Source organism: Pleurodeles waltl, chromosome 6 (assembly GCF_031143425.1).
Source record: "Pleurodeles waltl isolate 20211129_DDA chromosome 6, aPleWal1.hap1.20221129, whole genome shotgun sequence".
Classification (NCBI taxonomy): domain Eukaryota; kingdom Metazoa; phylum Chordata; class Amphibia; order Caudata; family Salamandridae; genus Pleurodeles; species Pleurodeles waltl.
The window spans coordinates 744,928,724-744,955,127 of NC_090445.1; the positions used below are offsets into that span (position 1 = coordinate 744,928,724).

The 26,404-nt window shown below is 42.8% G+C and overlaps 1 protein-coding gene across 2 annotated transcripts in view; it reads right to left on the bottom strand.

The window, feature by feature from the left end:
* ATRNL1 (attractin like 1) overlaps positions 1–26,404 on the bottom strand; it is a 2,088,076-nt gene that overhangs the window by 112,935 nt on the left and 1,948,737 nt on the right. For both annotated transcript variants that reach the window (XM_069239275.1, XM_069239274.1), the window contains exon 28: positions 14,477–14,591. In XM_069239275.1, the coding sequence (XP_069095376.1) occupies positions 14,477–14,591 (115 nt within the window). The remainder of the gene's footprint in view (positions 1–14,476; positions 14,592–26,404) is intronic.

Here is a 26,404-nt window from a genome sequence, read left to right on the forward strand (position 1 = left end):
TCGTCGCTGGGATAAAGTGGGAGGCACAGGGTCAACTCCTGCGCATCCTCGTCCTCAGAAGAACAGGAGGAGCTGAGAGGGGGCGGTGAAGCTGAAGGAGGACACAACTTCAACCGAAGGTGACGCTTACCTTGAGACGTCGCAGGATCTGGGGACTTTAAAGGAGCAGTACGCGAGCGTCCCTGGACAGGTCGCTAGGATGCGTCATAGAAGAAGGACTACGATGCCTATGAGAGTCCTGTGAAGACTGCAAAATATGCACTGCCAGGAGCTTCATCCGCTGTTCCCGTAACGCCTTACACCTCAACTGTTGACAGGCGTCGCAGTCATCGGTATCATGGTGATTTGTGACAGATCATCTGCCTCTCTTCCATTGAATGGGAAGTCCCTAACCAGTACCACCTTGTCATACTTTACTTACGTCAGTATTATCTGTCTGTTTTTTGGCATCACTGCAGTCCTGAAAGTGCTACAATCACAGATATCTAACAATGCTCTTTAGATCGCAACTATTGGTAACCATAGCTTCTTGCAAGCTTTCAACCTTTCAGTGCCCACGTGGTGTTACAGGAGACCTTTGAAGATGGCCCAGTGAGAGAACAGTCAGTGCTGGTGTCTGCTACAGATCACATGTTCAAATCAGGGTCAGACAGGGACAGAAAACAGGCTCAGGCACCAACATAAAAGTGGTCCCCATTAGTCCATGAGATAGCTAAAAAGGTAGCCACTGTTTGCATATTAGGCCAGTTTTCAACTTGAAAACGTACGCTGTATAAGTGTTTTGCAAGGTATGGAAGACTGCATGGACCTGAGGGTGTCGTACGACTCCGGGGATACAATAATCGGGGCATCGGGCAAAGCCACAGGCACCACCACCGCCAAAGTCAGTGAGGTAGAAATGGACACCAAAATCGGAGTCATAAGGGAAGAGACAGATGCAGAAGATGGAAGCCGTGGAAGGCTGTGTATCATCGCCGATCCGACTCCAGAGTCGGAGTCAAGGGGCCCAAAGGGTACCGAGGACGAAGACGCCAGTGATGACCCTGTCAGGGTAAGGTACTCCAGAGGGAGTGGTAGGCCCAAAAACATCATGCAAGGACGAATAGTAGTCCCGCATCTGGGTCATAGTTACTTCGTCGCTGGGATAAAGTGGGAGGCACAGGGTCAACTCCTGTGCATCCTCGTCCTCAGAAGAACAGGAGGAGCTGCGAGGGGGCGGTGAAGCTGAAGGAGGACACAACTTCAACCGAAGGTGACGCTTACCTTGAGACGTCGCAGGATCTGGGGACTTTAAAGGAGCAGTACGCGAGCGACCCCTGGACAGGTCGCTAGGATGCGTCATAGAAGAAGGACTACGATGCCTATGAGAGTCCTGTGAAGACTGCGAAATATGCACTGCCAGGAGCTTCATCCGCAGTTCCCGTAACGCCTTACGCCTCAACTGTTGACAGGCGTCGCAGTCATCGTTATCATGGTGATTTGTGACAGATCATCTGCCTCTCTTCCATTGAATGGGAAGTCCCTAACCAGTAGCACCTTGTCATACTTTACTTACGTCAGTATTATCTGTCTGTTTTTTGGCATCACTGCAGTCCTGAAACTGCTACAATCACAGATATCTAACAATGCTCTTTAGATCGCTACCATTGGTAACCATAGCTTCTTGCAAGCTTTCAACCTTTCAGTGCCCACGTGGTGTTACAGGAGACCTTTGAAGATGGCCCAGTGAGAGAACAGTCAGTGCTGGTGTCTGCTACAGATCACATGTTCAAATCAGGGTCAGACAGGGACAGAAAACAGGCTCAGGCACCAACATAAAAGTGGTCCACATTAGTGCACGAGATAGCTAAAAAGGTAGCCACTGTTTGCAAATTAGGCCAGTTTTCAACTTGAAAACGTACGCTGTATAAGTGTTTTGCAAGGTATGGAAGACTGCATGGACCTGAGGGTGTCGTCCGACTACGGGGATACATTAATCGGGGCGTCAAGCGAAGCCGCAGGCGTCACCACCACCAAAGTAAGCAAGGTAGAAATGGACACCAAAATCAGAGTCGTAAGTGAAGAGACATGTGCAGAAGATGGAAGCCATGGAAGGCTGTGCATCAGCGCTGATCTGACTCCAGAGTACAAGTCGAAGGGCCCAAAGGGCACCAAGGATGAAGCTGCCGGTGATGACCCTGTCAGGGCACCCGCCACTTCCTTAGAGCCCAAAGGTGCTCCAGAGGGAGGGGTAGGCCCAAAAACAGCATGTAAGGATTAGAAATAGTCCCGCATCTGGGTCACAGTCACTTCGGTGCTGGGATAAAGTGGGAGGCACGGGGTCAACTCCTGCGCATCCTCGTCCTCAGAGGAACAGGAGGAGCCGTGAGGGGGTGGTGAAGCTGCAGGATGACAAAACTTTGACCGAAGGTGACGCTTACCTTGGGACGTTGCAGGATCTGGGGACTTTAAAGGAGCAGTACGCAAGCGACCCCTGGACAGGTTGCAAGGATGCGTCATAGAAGAAGGACTATGATGTCTACAAGAGTACTGTGAAGACTGCGAAATCCGCACCGTCAGGAGCTTCATCCGCCTTTCCTGTAACACCTTAGGCCTCAACTGTTGACAGGCGTTGCAGTCATCGGTAACGTGGAGGGTGCCTAACCACCATGTACAAATAAGGAGGGAATCCGTGACCGACATTTGTCGAGCACAGGATAAGGTTTAAAGCCAGAAGGCATAAACACTGTTCCAACTACGAAAAACGCCAAAAGGGAAGGCCAAAAAATGGCCAGAGGTAACTACTTCTCCGGATCCGCGTTGCTCCACGGAAATAAAACTAACATCAGCGTGTCGGGGAGGGACTATATGGACTCCATGGCCATCATTTCAGGATGACGTCAATACGGAGTCAGACGACGCCCTCTACCGACATGCAGACAGACTGCAAAAAAGTTTTTCTGGATCCAGTCTGGCACCCGGGGAGAATTCTAAGGTAAGGAATCTGCGGCTGGTAGTCTCAATCAGATATTGTTGGTTATGTCTCTTGAAAAGAGCCTCTGTTGTTTATTTCAGCTTCTGAAAGTCATAATTCATTGCTATGACACCCCAACAGTTTACAACAAAACTGGTTATCAACTGTTGTGATGTCATAAAGGCCTTCTAGGGCGGGCTGTCAGGAGCCACAGAGAGCCTGTCAGCACAGCTCTGCTTGTCTGCTTTGACTGAAAGCAGGAGCAGGAGGCAAATGGAAGCCCGAGAAGGTAGTGGGTTTTGGTTAAGAATAGCAGGTAAGATATTTATTTTTCATACTTGTATCAGGGAGGAGAGGCTATGTCATGTAAAGCTCTCCCATTATCCTCTGCCCCTTTGCAGTAGTTGAAGACAAGGGCAGGTGCTTTTGGGGGCCCTACATAACAAAAAATTGTAGATAGGTAAAAAGTGAATTACGGGGATATTTTTCACCTTGTGACATCAAAGACAACATGAGCTTTGCTCTCGTTGCTCATTAGACATCACACAGAACCCATTGGTGAAAACCATCCCCATAATTCATGGTTACCCATTTATAATATTATATATTATTCACATGAAAACACTAGAAGCATTGTTCTTTAAGGGTTCACCCACTTTCTCACTTGCAGCAAACAGTTTGCCTGAATAGACTTGTCAAGACTTGTCCCCGTATCCTTCTCACCCACAGTATTCCACAAAGTAAACTAGCACTTGTAGGCATTTGCGTTTTAAACTGAGCCCCCGGGAATACTACTTAACCAAAAAGTACTACTGCTCTTCACCAGTAAGCTTACAACAGGCAACTATTTCTCAAATTGCTTTTGGCCAGTGAGATGAACTCAGAACTTATCTGGATATCATCCAAACCAGGAGGTACAACATGCGCTTAACCTGCAAAGAAAGATGTTTATTCTTTATATGGTGGTCCAGTCCAATATCAAATTCAGGAAAATATTATGAATATGAGATAGAATGGCTTCTCTCTCAGTCCGCCCCTTTGTGCAAATAGTCTTTCACAATGCCCCTACCTTATACTTCAAAGCCCTTAAACACAAAATAAATAAGTAACCCTTTCGCCCCTCTGAAAGACTGTACTAAACTCATTAACTTTTGCAACATCTTGAAAATGACTGACTTGAACAATTTTTATTTATTCGTTTACTTACTGTGTTCTTCTATAGCGCTACTTCACCAAATGGTGTTAGAGCGCTTTACAATGTAACAAAGTTTCCATATTATTGGAACATAATATGTGTGCAATTTGATTTACAGATACAGTAAACATTAAACCAGAGGGAAGGTGTGCGGGGGATGAACATTTTGAACATCCGCAGAGTGCTCTATAAGCCTTCAAATTGAACATAAATGACTTCTCACTTTTAATCTCCAGGTCAACCATACTACCCACAGCTCTTTATTGCTGAGCAATGAAACTCCATCGTTTCACCAAATACACACAGGCAGTCAGGCATTCTTTCCCTATGCTCCAATACTACGGAACATCCTATTTCTACACTTCATCCTTGCTCTAATGTCTGCTTAAGAAAGGTCTCACAGTAAACCTCCCCATGCCGCTGTTTACCCAAGCTCCCTTGTGCTTTGACAAAGAACGGGATTTGCAGATTCAAACCCCATGCAGGAAACATTCTATATTAGCATGTACAGTGCTCCACTGAACTGTGGGGCTAAGTGTGCACTCTATAAATAACATACAAAAAAGAAAGAGAATTCATAACATTTAAAAAATATTTCCTGCCATCAGGCCGATTTGGAATATTCACTGAAAAACCAAAGGCTAAATGGACATTACAATTAGGTGAAAATGTCACTTGTGTCTTTGCTATGCACAGTGTTATCAAAGATGCCATTTCAGATGTCATTGGGGATCTTATCAATACAGTCACTGAACATGTCATAAGTAATGTATTATGCAAGAGTAGAAGCAGTGCATTGTGATGGCGTGAGTTATAGTTACTTGAGACAACTATAACTGGTGAATTTCAGGGGTTTTGTTAGTCTAAAATGCTATCTTTTAACTGACATTTTCACCTAACTATAACTTCTCTTAAACGTTGTTTTTTTCAGTGAATATCTGAGGTTTTTTTCAAATATAAAATAAACTTTTATTACAATTCCTAACTATAAAATCACTTTAACCTTTGCTTTTTTCAGTGATTTCTATGGTTTTTTTTTAACATGAAGTATGATGTTGAGCAGCGTGCATTGCAGCCAACCACCATCCCCCCAAGTTCTAAGATTGCGGCTGCAACTTTTCCTTCAGGTTGCAGCCAGCCAATCACAACGTGTGGCGGATCGCACAGATCCACTGCTGATCTTTTGTGGTGTGAAATATACATACATTACACCGAATCACAAAAAGCACGCTTTATGGATCAAGATCTAGCAAATTTGGTTTAACTCCATTCAGTCGCTTTGGCTGTAGCAGTATCTGACTTTCCTATGGAAAAATATGTTTTAGGATCTACCCCTCTGTTTCTGAGCCTCCTTTTGGCGAATCACCCGAAACTCTCCAGGAAGGAGCCAAAGTTGTGAAGACTTTTTTGGGGACATTTTGTTAAGATTCATCAAACGGTGCCAAAGTGTTTAAATACTAAATAGTAAAACAGTCTTGCAATGTGTAAAAAAAGAACACAGTGCTCTAAAAAGTCTAAAATCCTTAAAGCTCTATATAGTGGTGCTGCATTCCCCTGAATCCACAATGGTTTATTTGTTTCTGCGCACATACTTACGTCAGATCTCTTGAACACTCAGATCTGACATAGGCCAGCCCTGCCTGTGCTAGAACTACTCTTTGTAGGTATGTGCAACTTAAACACTGTTTAGGGGCACTTGTTGCTAGCCAGTGGCATAACGAAACTGGAGGTGCCCCCTCCCCTGCAAAGAACATGGAAGGCCCCCCTCAGGAGCACAGGGGCTGTGGGGGTCTTTGTTACGCCACTGTCGCTAGAGTCAAAAGCCCAATTTGAATACATGCAGTTCTAACTACAGACGCTTCCAGTTGTTGCACCCTGACAGGATCAAACTGTCTCTCCACTGCACCTGTCATGGAAATTGATGCACCTGCACATGACGAATAGGTTTTATAGGAGTCATAATCTGAACTCATACACTGAACTCATCGTGTTTTATTTCTCTGTACTTTATCACAGTTCTCTCAATGCATTTGCCTAATAAAGTTTTACTGTTGTATTTATGTAAAGGTTTACAGTGCCTTTTCATGAGCCTAGTGGGACTACTAAGCACTTCATACTGAAAGCATAGTGCAGAGTTGACTATCCATAAAACCAGAAGAGAGATGTGTATTAAAAATGTAAAAAGTAAGATTGGTGGTGGCAGAAACGCCCTGCACCAAGCTCTACACCACTGCCTACAGAGGCTGGTGAGGCTTGCTCTTCACCTTGCTGCAGCCTCTATGTGCAGCGTCATCTTTTGTTGTATTCTGATTGCTTAGTACCAGTAATCAGCCTGTGTGTCACCACGTCCAAATCTGAAAGTAACTGAACAGAGTTAAAGGGGAAAAAGTGATTTGCCTATGATCAAAGATTATTATCGTATGGTTACGTTGAGGACTTTGGAATATAGAGACCTGTATTCTAATTCCGGAGTCAGACCTTGACCAACAAAATCTCACATCTGGGCAAATCACTTTATCACTTTGTGTCTCAAACTGTAAACGGTGTCAAAACATACAACTGAACAGTGTGTTGTCTGGTAGTGGCCCAACTATACGTAGTCAATCATGTCCTCATGCTTCTTGGATCTTGAATTCTGATGTTCTATAGTCTACATTGAGCATTTAATCTTTAAGAAGCGTCTGCTACTATAAAAAAAAAACTCTGTGTAACAGGCTTCACACGTCTCCTAGGAGCTAGGTCTGTAGTATATCAAATATTTAACATGAAATAGCCAGAATTAGATCCGGGTGTTGTGGCCCTACCACTGGCCAATCCTGTAAAAGGCAAGCTTGTAGCCCTTGACTGGGCTGTCTGACCTGGACAGAAGGAATTTAAACTAAGGAATGATGAAGAGCAGATTGTGTAAGAAAATGGAGAATTCTGATTTGTAGATGTGGCTGCTCAGGTCATAAGGAGGATACACAGTATCACCACACCATGTGATTAGGATGGAGACTCAACAGTGGATATCAAAGTCAAACTTTAGCTTTATTTCGGTAAAAAGATACCATAAAAGCACATTCACAAAACACTTTGATAAATATAATAAAATGAATGTTTATAATATCCTCTGACTTATAATGGCATACACCCATGTAACAAATGTGCCACCTACGGAATCTAAAGATAAAATAATAGTAAAAAATAAGATACAATATATTATAATACATTTAAAATTATAACCCAATATTGAAAAAAATGACTTAAGGAGTACAACACAACTCCTATTCTCATTTGTAAACTAAGCATAAACAATGTTAAAACAATAAAATATTAACTATCAAACTGCAGTACCATGCTCATGTCAACTTCAGTACAATGCATTATAAGTTACAGTCCAAGGATTTACATCTAATATACCAGATTGCTTCCACAAATTTTGCCAGTGTGCATGCCACATTCCCATGAGGGTTTGTTTTGCAAATCCTAAGGGCTAATAGCCGATTCTTAAAACCCATGGATCTGCAGAGTGGTATAATCCAACGTGCCCTCTGCTTAGAGTAGGCGGGGAAATGAAATAAGAAATGGCAATGCATTTGGCAACTCCATATCCCATTGGGCATAAATCAGAGTAACTATCAGATTTAGTTCATCTGCAAGTAAAAGTGCGTAGTGGTAACAATCCTAATCGGAATCTAATGTAAAGTGCGCGTGCTAAAGGAGATAAAATCAAGTCCATATAATACTCAAATTCATAATGACATTTGAGTGAGAGAAAGCTATTTGTCATACTAAACGAAGGCACCTCTGCTAACTTTTCTAATTGTACATTTAACCAGTACGCATCTTTTGCAACCTGCATAGCATTTGTTCGGAGGTGAGAAGGATCTATCCAATAGGTTCCCAACCCAAGTTTAGTGAAGGTCTTTTCAACATAGTTGCAACATCTAACTTTTTGTATAGCATGCATACTCATCAGGGCACTCAGCCAGACTCTATATGGGCTAAAGATGTCCAAATACCAAATCCTTATCCAGTACATTAATGGCCTTAGGGCAGCTATATGCGAGATGGAGTGAAGATTTAGATCCATCCTAATAGGCAAAGTCGGGGAACTTGCAGGTACTTTTAATACAGCTTTTATGAAGACATTTTTGCCTCTTTCTAAGTCATTCAAATTACAGTGTCCCCATAGCTCTGCACCGTATAATACCCCCCTCTCGCTTGGGCTTTATATATTTCCATCACAGGAGTGATTGCAAACCTGGGGGATCTAGCAGCATATCTCAAAATACCCTCAGACTTTTGTTTTAGGTTCAATAAGGACTTTGATAAATGAGCCTGCCATTTATGTGAGTCCTCCATTCTAATTCCCAAATAGTCGAAGTCAATTATTCTTTCTAGAGCTTCCCCATCCAAAAATATCTGTTTCCTCACTTTGTGTTTTGTGTCACCAAATACCATGTACTTGGTTTTGGAAGTGTTAATTTCCAATCCATTGTCTTTACAAAACCCCGTGAACTTCTCAAGCAAGTTAGTATGTCCAGTAGCAGTTTGTGATAGTAACAAAGTATCATCTGCAAACAACAAACAAGGGGTCCTCGCCCCACCTATTTTGGGTGCATCACTGACACAGTCCATTAACTGAGGAATACAAGCATTTATGAACAGTAGAAAGAACAATAGAAAGAGTGTAGGGGCCAGCACACACCCCTGTCTCACCCCTCTACGTATTGGGATCTCATTCATTAATTCCCCTTTTGTCCCCCATTGAATTCTAGCATAACTCTCAGAATACAAATCTATAATTAGATTTCATATGGGACCCGGGACTCCAAATTTGCTCATAACTTTCCACAGTTTACTACATGGGACCAAATCAAAAACAGACTTGATATCTACAAAAGGGACAAAATGTTTCCCTGCGTCCAGGTCCACCATCTTCCATTTGATCGTAAGGAAAAGAAAGACCTGGTCGACTGCGCTTATTTTCTGCCAAAAACCTGCCTGTAGATGGCTGAGTGCTTGGTTTTCATCAATCCATTCCTTAAGCCTACTCAATACCTGGTAGCAAAACAAAATTTGTAGGTTGTCCAAAAGTCTAATTGGTCTATAATTTCTTGGGACACCCCTCTCTCCTTTTTTATGAATGGGTTCAATAATTGCTCCCTTCCAGGTCCGGGGGTAAATGCCACTTGCCAGAGCAGCATTTGACACCCTATTAACATAAGGACCCCAATAATCAAGATCTGATTTGTATATATCTGCGGTTATACCATCCAACCCAGAAGCCTTTACTGATTTTTGGGCCCTAATAGCAATCTCAGTTTCCTTTAAAGAGAAGGGTGTGAATCTAACTGCAGGGGGCGACACATTTGTTGACTCATTATCATTAGCAATAGGAAGAAGAGGCTCATAACTATACAACTCAGTAAAATAGCTGATCCAATTATCAGGGGGGATGTGGCAGTCAGGTCTAAGATTCTCATTTCGTCCATTTCTGGCCACCAAGGACCAAAAACGTTTTGAGTCTTCGTCTTTAGCAGACAGTGGATATCATTTTGGTCTCATTCTATCGTCTTCTCAAGAAGTGGTTGTACAGTCAGAACAACAGAGGAAAAAACTGTGGGTACTGTGAGACAAGCATCTAACTTTGGAAGATAAACTCAGCTATGTGACCAAGAATACAATACCAGAATATTGCAACCAACACATCGTCCGATAGAAATATGGGGTCCTAAATATTATTTTCAATAATAAAGGCCCACTGGAGTTAATATTAAAAATTATACACCCACTAGGACAATGTTTATGTAGGCGAAATTTAGGATACAATATTTCTGTCAAAAAAATATTTTTGATATTGTTATGCTGACATAGAACCAGACCAAGAATATCTGCTATCATGTATCATTTATGAAGAAAATCATTCCTCTCATCCCATAGATTTACTGACGTACTTATTAGATCAATGCTTAATTCAAGGCTTCACTATGCCGAGGCACATGTATGCTGGTATGTATAAAAATGTGATTACAAAAATATGAATGGCACAGTGTTATAAAGAAGTCAGGGTAATTGTCGGGCTTCCACATTCCTACTATGTATCTCAGGATCAAAGAGCTTGAACTGATTAAAGGAAACAGACTGAATCAAGTTCAAATGACTCTTCTGTATGCACAAAATGTGCTACAGAGTGGGTCACTGAGACTTAAGCAACTATCCAATTTTTCCACAATCTTCAAGGAATCTTATGACCACAAATAAAGGCTTGATCATCTCTTGGATATCTGTTGAATAAGATTAGGAAGAAATGTATTTCCAACCTGATAGCAAAACTGGGAAACAATATTTCAACCACTGTTAGGCTTATTCTGTGACATTATAGCATCCATACGGCTCTAGGAAGCTACCTTTTCTTCTGACGCTGCAGTTCTGCTCTGAACAGGTCATTATCTTGCTTTTGACATGACAGACAAGACCACCAGCCAAGAATTCTGAAGAACTTTCACATTCAACTTGGAGTGATTTGTGATTTAGTTTATATAGCACAGGATTCTTGGCACTAATAATAGATATATATAGCCAGACAGAAATAGCATGAGGACAAAACAGAAAGGTCATTGTTAAATTAAGCAGGAAAAAGCCACGTTTTCAGCAATTTTTTTGAAAATTGAAAGATTGGCTTGTTTTTGTAAATATAAAGGCAGTGAATTCCAATGCATGCAAGCATTATGTACAAAACTACAGCCACCCCAGGCTGTAGTATGTATCTTAGGTACATTACCAAGCATGGTTGAGGTAGATCTCAAATGTCTATTGGGACAGTACCATCTGATTTTATAGGTCAGACCAGTGGCCTTTGTGCCATATAGGGTCTTATGAGCAATGCACACTGCTTTGAAGGTCACTCTTTCTTTCACTGGGAGCCAATGAAGTTCCTTCAAAGCACTTGATGCTGATGAATGCTCGGGAAGATTTTTTAAAACATGTGCTGCAGCATTTTGCACCACTGCAAGTTTCCTAAAAATAGAAAGCCTAGCACCCATACACAGGGCATTACAGTAGTCGATTCTAGAGAAAACGAGGGTGACAATCACCGTTTTCTACAACTGAAAAGGAATAGAAGGTAAAACTTTCATGAGTGTCCTGAGGAACAGAAAACATATGGACACCACCTTATTTCCCTGGTCTGTAAAAGTGAGGTCACTGTCAGAAATGAGGCCCAGGTTTCTTACTTTGGTCACTGGGGTGGGGATTACCCCAAAAGGTGGGCTCTTTACCAAAGATAAGTACCTCTTTCTTATCTGAATTTAATTTCAGATAATTGAAAGGTCATCCAAGACATTATTGCATTCATACAGCAAATTAACCTGTCGGCTACCTCGTTCATATTGCCAGGAACTGAGACCACGAGCCGCATGTCATTGGCGTATGCAACCGTGGTGAAACCATACGAGTGTATTAGTTTGGCCAATGAGGCAACATAGATATTAAAAAGTGTGGGGCTCACTGAAGACCCTTGAGGCACACCATATAGAAGAGAGAAGGGGTTCGAACAAAAATTCCCCACGGTCACTGTCTGTTCTCTACTGTCTAAAAAGGAGGCAATGAGATCAATCACGGCTCATTGAAACCCAAAATCAACCAGGCGTTGTAGCAGAACTGAATGACTCATGGTATCAAAAGCTGCAGAGACATCCAATCGGACCACAGCTACTCTTGCCTCTTTGTCTTTTAATGTTCTTATCTCCTCCAAGACTGCGACTAGTGCAGTCTTGGGGCTGAAACCTGGTCTGGAAGCAAACTGTGCTTTATCCAACATATTGTTGGCTTCTAGATGTTGAGATAGGCATGCATTCAAATGTTTTTCCAAAAGTTTGGCCATAAAAGGGAGATGAGAAATTGGGCAATAATTTGATTCAGTGGTTGGGTCTAAAGTAGATTTTTTTAATAAGGGCAAGATAGAAACCTTTTTCCAGTCAGTTGGAAAAACACTTGCACTTATGATAACATTCAGCAAAGTTGTTACTGATAGGGCTAAATACCCAGTAAGTTAATGTATTATTTTGGGTGGACATGGATCAGAGGGTGCACCAGATTTGGCCAGTGCAATGAGTTTAGTGGTTAGGTCCACAGTTAGTGGAGGAAAGTAGTCAAAACCCCGCTTTATAACTTATCATATTGCTATCTGCTGTTGCGGTAAAAGCCGCTTTATGGAACTTATTGTATACAGCCTCGATCTTAGATTTTTAAAAGGCTGCAAATTTATCACAAAATTCCTGGCTCAAGGGATTACTTAAGGAGGAGACTGGCTTGGAAAGGGAATGAATAACGTTGAAAAGTTCTTTCGAAGAATTGGAAGCTTCTTCACTTTTATTAGAAAAATAAATTGTTTTATCCTTGACAATCAGCCGTTTATATTCCCCAATGGCTTCTCCATATAAGTTTCTCTGTGTCGTGCTATAGTCTGATCGCCATAGCCTTTGAACTTTGCGGCATTTCCGTCTCATATCTATACGTGCAGGAGAAAACCAAGAAGAGTAAGGACGATGCCTATGGGAATTAATTGTTTTGGGTGGAACACATTTCAAAAGTTCTGAATTCAGCCAACTGTGATATATGGCTGCAGCCATGTTCGGTTCATTGCTTAGATCTGGCTTAGTAAGCTCAAGACTTTCTACTGAGGTCAACCTATCTAATTTATTCCAGAGTCTGACCGGTATGCATTGCACATCGTTTTTCATAGTAAAAGAAGGTCTAGGAGATGTAAGAAGGAATTTAATTGCCAAATGGTCAGACAAAGTCAATGGTAGTGTGCCGGTACATTGAAGTTTAGGACCATTTGAAAAACACTGTCCAAAGTGTGACCAGAACCGTGTGTGGCCCAGTTAACCTTCGGTTTCAACTTGAAACACTGAAGAAGCTCCTAAAGAACAGCAGAATCATGATTACCTAAATCTTCCACAAAAAATTAAAATCTCCTACAATAGTACAATTAGAATACTGTACTATAGTTTCACTAAAATTGTGTAGACCTTCTAAGAAATTAGCCTGAGGGCCAGGAGGTCTGTAGACTAACAGGCCATGCATTTATAGTCATTCATGACTTTACAACTAAACGAAAGGGCTTCACAGCCAACAATCAAAGTTGGGGTACAGGTGACATTTAGAGAAGTCTGACTGCCAGCCCCCACCATATTTATCAGGCATGTCTAGTCTTCTTATGACATAATTATCAGGTAAAGCAGAGACTACATCAGGGTCAGAGGAAGCTTGAAGCCAGGTTTCTGTTAGAAAAACAATCTGCGGCAAATGAGATTCAAGAAACTATAAAAATCCAGTTTATGCTCAACTAAGTATCGAACATTTATCACATAACAGGAAAGAGCGTCCTTATGGTGTGCACCCTGCAGTGCTGTTTCATTAGAGGTTTCCATACTAACGGAGTTTGTTGCATTAAGAGAGAAGTTACAAACTCTACAACGGAAGCCCTTAGGGGACTGATGTTCGAAAATCATTTCTCAATTATGCTGCTTACCTATGCAATGCATCTGCATAAGTTCTTCTTCTGAATAGCTATGGACTTGAAACTGACCACGGAGGTAGTATCTAGACTAAGAGGCAAGACATATCATGACCAAGAACAAGCTAAATGCACCCAGAACTTTAATTTGACTCCTTCTTCGTATGAGCCTAATACGATGATTATGGGAGGCTACCCTGGCACATCCAGGAGCATTCTATGCCTACTGTGAGATAAGCCATTGCTGTTTCTTGACATAGACATACGATCATCCCTCACAGGTCTAAGTACCAGGCCTTATTATCATGCTTCATACAATTGGAGAATGTGCACCATTACAGCATCAGACATTGTGTTCAACCAATCATCATGCTTAGAGATTTCACAGCAATTGTGAGAGAATGTCACTGATCAATTGCACTCTCTTGTAAGAAAAGGCCTCAGCAAAGCCTATCAGAGATCTGATACTGTTTTTCAGGAAAATGGGAAATCAAGTCAATGCAGTTTTAGTAAAAATATCCACCCTGGAGGGGGCTTGCTCTTGATTCTTGTGAGAGAGAAGTGATGGGCAAAACTAAAACATAATTTCTTCCATGATACCCAGAAAAGTTCCAGCTCGAGATAGGGTGTTGCTCCTTCTGCTCTGTAAGGATGGGATCACGAACGGGGAAAAACATTTTGTCCAACCGTTTTAAAATAGAGCTTTCACCTCCAATTCAAGTCAGAGGACAGATCTGTGGCCATCCGCAAGAGCACACCACACTTTATTGATTGAATACCAGGCAATCCATACTCTTAATACAAAAAGAAGATTTCTTACCTGATTGTCCAGGTGGAGGGACTCCTGACGGCCCTCTCGGGAGACAAAGAAAGACAGTAAGAACTGCAGCTTTGTTGCCAGAACATGGCTCGATCGCAATAGGCTTTGGGACACCCTGAAAGAAAGAGAATCACTCCATGAAGTCCAGTGTCTGAGTCAGTAGACGGGTATACACATAGCTAACATTCTTAGTGTACAGGCACTTATGCCCAATGCTCTGTGCAGTCAATTGTTCCGTGCTCATCTTATGCTGGCTTGTTGGCGCATTGAATAAAAGGCTCTACATGCACTCGCTGCGACACAGCAGTCGGACAATGCTCAGTCAGCAGCGTCGTTGGGAATGTGTCCTACTCTGCAGGTATCAGGTTTTCATTCTATTTCTCCACCTTTATTACCAGTGCATCGCGTATCTTGGAACGCACTGTGCAGGTACTGTTGTGCTCTTCTGCAATGACACGTGAATGTGATATGATCTTTAGAGAAGAGTCCCTTGTTTGTGTCTCTGACATTCACTAGATTTTTACGGAGATATTTGCACTTTTAGAGACACAAAGACAATATATATAAGACAGTATAATAAAGCCGCTCAGGTAGGGTGACCACCCGTCTGTAATTTTCACAGACTGCCCGTAATTTAGCCCTTATACCCGTAATGAAAGGCTTAACAGATAGCATAAATCTGTAATTTTAGCCTTTTCAGTCAAAGAACAAATGCAATTAGGACAGTTCAGTTTCCTCAGCTCTATGGAAAGGCAATGAGTCTCCTGTGCTCTGATCCCGAGGGAGGGGCGGACACACACATGGGCCTTCCTTCTAGGGAGTCTCATTCCCAAAAGAAATGCAAATGTGGGCAACTGGTAAATCTGCAAATGTAAAGGAGTTTGGAAACCTGCATTGTCTTTAATCAAACTACTCACTTGAAGCTTTCTGATGGCAAAGTATTTTCTTTTAGAGAGGTACAGTAAGGGTGTTCCAAAGTGAGGGAGTATGTGGTTTTCATGGACAGTTATAAAAAAAATATTTGCACTAGGTATAATCTGGGTATTATTGGAAAGTGTATTTTAGAAGGGCTTTTTTTAATTTATCCTAAATGCATTTGCACATTTTGTGGCAGCCTATAGTATGCTGTGTGTAATGCATGTTTAAAATAAGGACGTACACATTCACAGTGCTTTCATGGACCTAAGCACTTCATAGTACTAACAAACACTGACAAAGCCAATAGGTCGCGTCTACGCAAGAGTCACTGGTTTTGCCAATGTGTTTTAGCCATGTTATACAACAGAGTGGCTGCTGTTCAGCATGGGTAAAATTTAGTGACATAGAGGAGAGTGGCGTGGAGTGTCGCAGAGTTGAATGCCGAAGAGTGGCATAGAGTGTTGTGGAGTGGCAGAGAGTGTCATGTTTAGGAGTAGCATACGGTGGAGTTGTGTAGCATGGCATATAGTGGCATGGTATGCAGTAGAGTTGACTGGTGCAGAGTGCATTGGCGTATAGTGTTTCAGAATATAGAGGTGTAGAGTGAAGTGGCATTGAATACAGCCGCATAGAATTCAGCGGCATACAGTGCAGTGTCATAGAATACAGAGGCATAGATTAGATTGGTGCATAGTAGAGTGCTGTGGTGTAGAGTGGAGGGGTGCAGAGTAGAGTGGCATAGAGTGGCGAACAATAGAGTGGCAGAGTGTGCTGTAGAGTTGTGTATAGTGCAGTGGCGTAGAGTGCAGAGTAGACTTGAGTGGCATGGAGTGCAATGGTATAGAGTGGAGCAGAGTACAGTAGCGCAGAGTGGTGCAGAGTAGAGTATAGTTCTGTAGAGTGCAGTGGCATAGAGTGCAGTGTTACAGAGTAGAGTGTGAGTGATGTGGTGTAGAGTGGTATAGAGAGCCTTGGCATAGAGTACAGAGGTGCAAAGTAGAGTGCAGTGGTTTAGAGTGCACTGGCATAGAGTGGCGTGGGGCACAGCATAGTGGCATAGAGTACAGTGGAGTAGAGTGACGTACAAAGGAGTGGCAGCAAACACAGTAGTGTAGAGTAGTGTATAGTGCACTGGCGTAATGTGCAGAGTAGACTTGAATGGCATAGAGTGCAGTGGTGCAGAGTAACGTAGCGTAGATTAGTGCAGTGGACAGTAGAGTATAGTGCTGTAGATTGCAGTGGCGGAGTGATGCAGAGTAGAGTGGCTTAGAGAATAGTGGTGTAGAGTGTATTGGCGTAGAATGCAGTAGTACAGAGTAGAGAGTTGTAGAGTGCAGTGGCGGAGTGTGCATAGTAGAGTGTCAGTTTAGTGGTGTAAAGTAGAGCAGAGTGGAATAGAGAGCAGTGGCACAGAGTACAGTGGTGCAGAATAGAGTGCAGTGGCATGAAGTGCAGTTGTTTACAGTGCACTGGTGTAGAGTGCAGTGGCACAGAGCAGTGTGGGGGCAGTGTAGAGTAGTATAGAGTGCAGTGTAGTAGAGTGGCATGCAACAGAGTGGCACAGAGTGCAGTGGAGTAGAGTGGTGCATAGTACAGTGGCGTAAAGTTCAGAGTAGACTTGAGTGCAGAGTGCAGTGCTGTAGAGTGGTGCAGTGCAGAGTAAAGTATAGTGTTGTAGAGTGCAGTGCGTAGAGTAAAGTTATGCAAAGTAGAGTGGTGTAGAGTGTGTTGGTGCAGAATGCAATAGTACAGAGTAGAGTGGTGTAGAGTACAAAGGCGGAGAGTGCAGTGTTGCAAAGTAGAGTGTCAGTGCAGTGGTGTATAGTGAAGTAGAGTGGCATAGAGAGTAGTGGGGTAGAGTGCAGTGGCATATAGTGCAGCTGTGTAGAGTGCACTGATGTAGAGTGCATTGAAGTAGAGTGCAGTGGGGCAGAGTGGTGTAGAGTCCAGTGGCACAGAGTGTAGAGGTGCAGGGTACAGTGCAGTGCCATAGAGTGTAATGTAATATAGTAAAGTGATGTAGAGTGCTGTGGCATAGAGTGTAGCGGTGCAGAGTAGATTAGAGTGACATACAGGGTACTGGTGTAGAGTGATGGGGCATAGAGTTGAATGTTGCATAGCAAAGTGCATTAGCATAGAGTGTACATTAGCATAGAGTGTATTGGCATAGAGTGCAGTGGTGTACAGTGCAGTGTTGCAGAGTGGAGTTCTGCGAAGTAGATTTGTGTGGCCTAGACTAGAGTGGCATAGCGTGAAGAAGTGCAGAGTGCAATGGTGTGGAGAGGCGTAAAGTTGTACAGAGTAGAGTAGCGTAGCGAAAAGTGGCATAGAGTGGAGTGAATCAGAGTGGAGTAGAGTGCAGTGTCCCAGAGTGCAGTGGAATGGAGTGGTGTAAAGTGGAGTGGCGCAGAGTAGGGTGCAGTGGTGTGGACTTGTGCAGAGTACAGAGGAGTGGAGTATGCATGGAGTGGTAAGACACTGCCATTACAGACAACAAGTTTTTGATTGAAATGACCATTATATTTGCACAGAAATACATTTTTTCTAATAAAACTCTACAGTGCACAGACGATGTGTGGAAATCATATCACCTACTGTAATGTTTTGTTTTAAATTATATTAAGGTATTTGTTTCCAGCCAAGTTTAGAATTAACAGAAATGTGCTTCATTTGTGTACCTAATTCTGATATATTCTCAAATCCTTGCACAGTTCATTTAAATGATGTTGTTTGCTACAAAAATAACTCTTTCCTACCCTAGCCAGCAAGATTGTCACATAAATTATCACATAAATCCTCTCACTTAGAAGTCAGAGAAAGAAACATTCATAGAGCTTCCCTGTGTTTATTATCGTTTTCTTTGGTAAAAAGGGTGGGACCACAGGCTGTGATGAGCACTGAGGGGGAGTGCACAGCACTCCCCCTCAGTGTGCATGTATGTTTGGCCGGCTGTCTCAGGCCGGCTAAACACACATGCGCAGAAGGCTCTCTCCAGCCCAGCAACACAGTTGCCGGGCTGGAGAGAGCCTGCACAGGATCCCAGTCTGCCATTATTTCCTGGTGCAAAGCTGGTCTTCCACTCACCTGGTCTGCTTCATAACAGTTCTCTATTCAAGTTTCTGTCAGAGAACTGCAGTGCTTGTCTTCTGATGCCAGAACACTGCACTGTTCAGACTCCTTACCCTGTTTTCTCACTGCTTTCTAGTTTCTTCCTTCCTCATTAATATTCATGAGGCAGGTCACAATCAGCGACTCATTGGGAATAGCCTGAAATCACAGGGATGACGACCTGTTGGGGTCAGCAGGCCATCATGTCTGTGCCTGCTTTTTCAATAAGGCATTTTTTTTTAATGCAGCCTGTTTTTCTTAAAGGGAACCGCAATGCATTTCAAAAACAAATAAAAAGAGTAGGCAGTGGTCTATGGGGTTACTGCCTATTCTTAAAACATGTTTGAGCCCACATTTACAAAGGGCTAGGGGTCCCTCGGAGACCCCTTCCCATGTGTGACTGGTTACCACCAACTTGAACTTGGGGGCAAACTGCAAGTGTTTTGCAACTGCATTTCGGTCATAAGACATTTGTACAAGCCGGTGGGATTCGCTATTAGGAAGGGATGCCTTAACCTGCACCTTCCTAATACTGAATTACAAACTCTATTTTGCGATTCGATAACAGGTTAGCGAATCGCAAGTTATAGTTAGCACATAGAAAAAGGAATATTTGTGTATGGGTAATTGTTGTACTAATGGTTTGTCATTTAGTTAGAGTTTTGTCATGTTTTATATGATTGGTGGGAGCCAGACAAAGAGACAAAAATTAATAGATAATTGGAATGGTAAAGACAATAAATGGTGTTCAGTGATCAATTGATTCCTTCATTTGAGATAGTTAAAAATATACATCTATCCTCTCTGTTCATTTATATTCTGAATTGAATGAAGCACTGGTTACTAGTCTAGGGTAGTCTAAGACAAATACACATGGCAAATTATCATGGCAAAATACAGGATCAATTAGTCTAATATTTATGTGCCAGGGTGGAACTGAACTGCTTAAATGGTGCCCATGGAATACCATACCAATAAGTACCTTTGATGATGTGTATCTGTCACTGTATCACATGGCATAGTGGACAACAACTTTTCTTTCTAGCCCTTTAATATAGGGTGTGTGCTATCTACTCACCCAGTAAAAGTCAGCATGACTTATAAACGAGTTGAGGAGTCAATGGATGGGAGCATGTTCGATTTAAGCCCTCGCTGCAGAGGTTCATGATGCAGGTCATAGTTTTGAACCCCAGCATACTAAACTTAACTAGTCATCTTCATGAGACCATTAACCTGAGTAATAGTGACAAGTGTGTCAGTGACACCGCTTATTTACAGCGCACAAAACAGGGAAATCTGTGAAGGCGCGAGGCAGAAAACAAGCAATCACTGTATTCTTACTTTCTTAAATTGGTCTGCGGCTGACTCTGCGAAAGCACTTGGGGAGTGATGGTAAACACTGTTAATAATAAGGAAAACGAGGTGACAAGTAAGGCGCCATGGGGATCCCCTTGTAATTGGCGACGGTTTAATGAGTCCTTATGTGACAATGCAGAGGAGCAGAAACGGGAGTCGATGCTGTCTGCACGATCCAGAGCTCTCTTGTAGGACTGATGCAGCAGAGGGAGCGTAAAAAGATCAAGATTTGGAAAAGCTGAAGGGCTGGGTAGGCGACAGCAAGTTAGTTACAAGGGAGATGCACCAGAGAAATGCAGTTATGGACCACAGCCACGTCACTAATGGACGTGGACTACTGAACCATCCATGATACCACCTAGACTCTTGAAGTAAATGACTTCCACTGCTGGATGGACCAATAGTTCTGAGCGCGCTTCACCAGCATCATTGCCGTGTGGGCTCCAAAGCTCTGTACTGTACTCATACTTACACTGACGGATTACAGGCTGCCTCCAGGCCTCTGTCGCTGCCGGGTGGACCCCACATAGTACAACTTAGTTATTTAGATGCATTGAAGGAATAGGACCCCTGACATTCCTGGATGGACTTCATTCCGTACTTTCTGAATATTTAACAGCGCCCCTAGAGTTTGGGTTTCTGTGGCTCCCAGGTGGACTCTGTATTGTACCCTGTGTTTTTTTAGGTTGAGCATAGCAGCACACAAGCGCTGCTTTTCCAACGTGTTGGTATGTATCTGGGCTTTCAAACACAAACATCACTATCACTCGTTCATGGGCTTGCCTTTCAAAAATCCTTTGTTTCGTTGGTAACTGCTTTACGTTTGTCCTCCCGTAGGGCGGTTTTGTTACCACCTTGGCCATCGACCTAGTTACATGAATAATTGCTTTTTTGCCGATAACTTTGTCTGCAAATAAACTTCTTTTTCCTTTTGTCTCTCTTCACGCTCACGGCGGCGCTTTGAATCGGCTCGCTTATGTCAACTGTGTTACTTTTTATTTTCAGTTTGTGTGGCAAGAAAAGTCCAGTTAGGAATTTACAACACTAATAGCTCTACCTCAAGCAAACGCGTGACCCATTGCATTGCAAATGCTTGTTATCCTTATATCTAGGCGGAGGACCCATCAACTCTGGGATGACCTCATGTATTACTCAATGAAGGGCTTTACGTTATGATAGACTACTCTCCTAAGGATATTATCAGCAAGCATAATTTATTTTAGTCTGTCTGCTACACTTCATACTGAAGTACAGTGACAATGCCACGCCGTGTTTGGAACAAAGTTCCAAACATCATACAACACCTCACACACAAGACAATATACAAACACCACCCATTCCAACAATGTATTTCCATAGAGCACCCAGGAAGAACCTGGCCCATATTGGCGAACTTCACGTCCTCCTAAGGGGGTAGAAATTGCATTTAAATTCTACACTATAATAGAGTAGGATGCCACCCATGTGCAGAGCAGGGTGGAAGGTGCCTTGCTATGCCATTGCTGGATCTCAAGAGACTAAGAGTTTGTCAAGTCCGTAGAGGGAGCATGAGGGATTCTGGAGTACACATGGAGAGGTGTAACCAGCAGAAAAAAGTGAGTGTGAGTGGCCACTGCACACATAGATGCAACAACTCATTTGGAGCATGGTGTTTAACGATCAAGCCACACCTTCAGAAGGATAACGGCAGATTAGGTAAAGTTAAGGGACGAGTAGTCAACAGAGCACATAGGGTTATACATAGGTTCTAAGAAGTCACACTTACGTTTATAAATATATGCACTACAAGTGTCCAAAATAATTCCAAGATGGAAGGTCCACCACGGTGTATCAGGATAACCACAGAATATGCCATTAAGTGCAAAATAGATCAACTGGATGTACATTTCTATTGTGTGAGTATCCTGAAAAATTCGGCATGAATAAGTCCCTCGTGTACCTTTGTTGGACATCCCTGAAAAATCCCCAAGATAAAAATTGGGAATTTAGATGCAACATTTTGCATTGAAAGGTAAGGATAAACAGGCAAGCATTCAGTAAGTTCAGCAAAACCCTTTACTATACATTCTCTCGAGTGTGCTATTACAGTTTAACCCTGAGCCGCAGAAGAACATTGTTGATTTTTAAAGCAAACTTGACTCGGAGTCCTTGACCATTCAATGGGTAATGTAGGTCAGTAAAGTACATTGGGATGCGACTAGACTGCTTTATGATTGGTCGGTGACTTAAGAGAAAGGCTACCTCTGTCTGTGACAACATCTTTCAAGTCTGGGATTTAATTTGCAAAATAGGTGGCTTGGGTGAGTGCTCTTGTTTTCATTCGATTACAGCAGCTGCATTATCACATCTGGAGACATTCGTCTATAAAGAACAGCCCAGGGCTGGAAAGGTGGTAATCCAATGACATGATGTGCTTTGAAAAGGCCACATACGACGTACAAACAATGTATCGTGGGTGTAGTCTCTTGACTGTGGTGCTCAGTCGAACCCACTCGCTAATTGTTCTGAGGAGCCTCCGTAAATCAGATGTACTTGTTCGCCTCCTGTGCTCCCGCAGTCATCCGTGCAGAAGTAGTCTGTGGCACACCGCGGGCCTGAACACGCCGCCTGCTGTAAATGACACTGCCACCGCTGAGCCAGGCGGGCAGCTTGACTTGTCGAAAGCAGGCGAGATGGTTCCGCGCGGACCCGCCGTTCATTACACCCGCTGTTCGATGGTAAACACGGTCGCTGCGCTCAAGCAGCCAATTGTACGGCTCATTGCCCCCTCGGCTAGCAGAGCAAAGAGTTAGGGCCAACGACCTCTCAGGTTAATTTGTTTAGAAAAACTATTTCAGGTTAATTTGTTTTTCGAAATACGCAGATATTCGGAGACGATAAGGGCAGCGTAAAAGTACATGGCCTACTGTGCTCACGGCTGACTTCATCTCGGCGTGCACTTCAGTTCCAGGAGCCGTGCCCAAGCCCGGCGTGTCTGGCAGCTCGCGACCCCTGCTGGGCACGTGGCGCACTACACCTCGCTTTCGCCTTTGCCAGGGGGCAGAATAAGACAGCATTCAAAGCTCGGGACTGTACACGGTGTGTACCCAGGGCTGGATTCAGTACGGCGCGGCCGGTGCAGCCGCTCCTGGCGCTGACTTTGCTGTGGAGTCTGTGTTTAAAATAAATATTAGTTTTAAAGCAGTGAACTTCCTTGTGTGCAGTAGTTTTCAGGCAACAATAAAAATGCCAAGATAACTGGTGATTAATGTTCCTACTGGTGAGACACAGAATTTTGTCTAGTGGTAGTTTTGGACATCATAAAGTAGCATGGAGGGTTAATATGCCTGCTGCAAAGAAAGTGTACCATGCAGATCACAGAAGTGGGCGTGAATGAACTCTGAGGAGTGCAAAAAAAAACATTGAAATGGATGTCAGAGAGAGGCTACAAAGGTGGACTGTTGGAGGATGGTAGTGAGGGAAATCATGGATAAGGAAGCCATGGGGGCACCAAAAAAGAATGTTGCACCAAGCGCCACCAGCGCCCTGTGTGTACCTGCAGGACGTGTGAAAGTACAATGAGTGGCCGAGCATTCGACAATAAATGCCTTTTCAATGCATCAATGTACAACCCAAGGCATAAGGAAACTGCTGTGCATGACTGCACATTTGAGTATGAAGGTACACTATGCTGCACACTATGGTGGAGTTCAAATACACAAGCGTCCGATACATGTCTGTATGAAGCATGGCTGAACAAGGTAGAGCTCTACAATGCATGAGTGAAAAATATGCTGGCGTACTACGTATGTGAATGTAACTGTCAGGCACTCAAATAGACAAATTTGAGCGCTGTGACGCAGAAGCAGCAGCAGCTAGGTAAGCTCAGGAGGGAAAAAAGATACCTGTCATTTGAATACGTTTTGCTATTGTGGAAGTGCCAAGAGCTGGCAGGTGAAACGAATTTGTGAAAAGTTACAAGTATTCATTTGTAATAGCACAATTACCCTTCTGTTCAGATATTTTGTATATGATTTCTTAAAGACTTATATTTCAAATGGGAAAAATACCAGATTTCACCGCTTTTCCCATTCTATTTTTTACTGATATTGGCATAGTAAGATACAGGCCAGGTGGCAACCCTGGTGGCAGTGCTGCCCTTTACAAATGTCATGTTGCAGGACTTAGAATTGAAGGAGGGAACCTAAGAAATACCTGTATACTTTTTTCTTTGAGGGGATCTGGGTGACATCAAATAGAAAACCAGAGTGGTGTTACAGAACTCCAAGATTCTACTTAGAAGCCCGAGGTGAAAAACATACCCTTTATTCACAGTAACCAATAAACATTTTATGTATGGCACCCCCACACCCTCTTCCCCTGCTCAGCTGAGCATCGCATAGGTAGATAAGTTCCACTAAATGACGCCTTAACTCTGTGACCCCACCACATCATGTTATATATACTTCATATTCTGCCTACCACCCTTTACATTCCCTCCACAACCCAAAATAATTAAATACCTTATGTCCTGCACCTAGTTTCTAGAAGCAGATAGTAGTGCTATGAAACCTTTTAGGCTTCCTGCTACATTTGTAAACGGGATTGCTCGATTATGTACAACTGAACGTATTGCTGTTGAACATGTTAATGTACCAAGTATGGCTGCAAAATGATTGTGTATACCATATAGGTGTACCATGTATATCTCTGCAATACATGGTTGTACAATCTGGGGATACTGTATAGGTGTACAAAAAATGGTTATGCACTTTGTTGCCACATATTATATAGGGATACACCACTTGGGTGCACTACACATGAGTTTAGAATGCACAGAAGTGCAATATACGGCTGCCTTACATTTTGGTGTACAGTGTGTATCACATATATACAAATAGTGGTGCAATAGTGCAATATGTGACTCTTCTCAATATTTCAGTACAAGGTATGGCTGTACAATTCTAAGGGAGTCCAAAGCATGGCTGTGCAAAAACCTACTCTGTAAATATACCGGTGTGCAATGTGTGATTATAAAAAGTACCGTTTTAGAATGTACATTTGTAATTTATACACTTACAAAATATATAATTCTATGCTCATTTTCAGCACCTACGACTTTGGGAAATCTTAAGTTTTCTCAGAGAATGTAAACCACTGATATCTCGTATACTATGAGGTACACAAAGCCATTTCACTGTTTCCTTAGAACTTGAAGTCTACAGTTTATGAACAAAAACAGCTATAACTACATTGAAATTATATTCAGAGAACTGTTCGCACCAGTTTATATGCTTATGAATGATCCTGCAGGTTGGTAAAAAAAAAAAAAAAAGGAATAAGAAACGGTTGAGGGAAGGAAGATGGATTTGTTCACTTGCATATTTGCTCATCCCCATACACTAAAGGGCCGCAAACCTCCTCATGTGCCAGCAATAGTGACTTACAACAGGGCACGTTTTTAACCAGCCTTTGAACTCTTCCACTGGGTTCTAGGCCCTGTAGGGCCTGCACAGGCCTTGTCCCGCGCCCTGAGTAGAGATCCTTTGCGCAGACAGACGCTAAAGCGCAGGCCTGCTTGCTATCTATCCCCACCCCTGGAAGCAGCGCATTTCATTTTTAAAAGTACAGCATTATGGCGCATGATCCATAGATCACGTACGTCGCGACGCGCGGGCCGCTCTACCATGCCAGAAGAGCAATTAGGAAATTGAGTCGACGAATTAAGGAGTAATGCGGCCATGTTCCACCTGGCAGCTGCAATAAGTATTTTGACAAGGAGAATCTAAGCTGTGACAGCCAGCACAAATACTGATTTTATAGTGGGCTAAAATATTAACGGAAATGCAAATACCCATTCATTTATCATGTGTCCAGCTCCTGGCTGAGAGACTTTTAAAGCTGCACTCCTACCAAAGCTCCTTGAAAATGTAATTGCAGCCTTTGCTGCTGTGAGTATGTTTGCCTCCACAGCTTTCATTGCTAAGTAGTCTCGTCAATATTCAAAAAGGAAATGTCGAATATTATACTATATGAGGTTGACTGTATATGTGCCCCTTGGATGGCTACTGGTTTACTGCTACCTTTTAAGGTTAATGCTGTCTATTGTCAACAGGTAGAATGTGTATACATCTTTAAGATACATAGAGAGGACTTTGGGTCAGCCAATGTCAAACTATTGGCTTTCCGCGATCATCTTCTTCAAGCCATTCCCTTAGACATTGTCAGCCACATTTTAGAGTAGCCATGAGTGACTGGCTCTCTCATTCTCTTCTATCAACTGTTTCTGCGTCCTTTCTCTTCTTAAGGGTTCTTTCAAACCAGTAATTAGGGACAATTTTTTCCTGTCTTGAAACCATACTGCTGATGTCTTGGGTTGCTCTGCTCCCTGCTTTCCATTCTTGTCTCCCATCCGTCCAATGAGCTCCCATCACCACCGCGTGTTTTTTTAAAAATTTATTTGATTTAGATTGTACTTTCGAAGATCTGACAAAAGCACACGGCTAATTAGCCGCTTGCTTCAATTGATTTGCATGGCATGACACACACATTTTATTTCTTAATTTG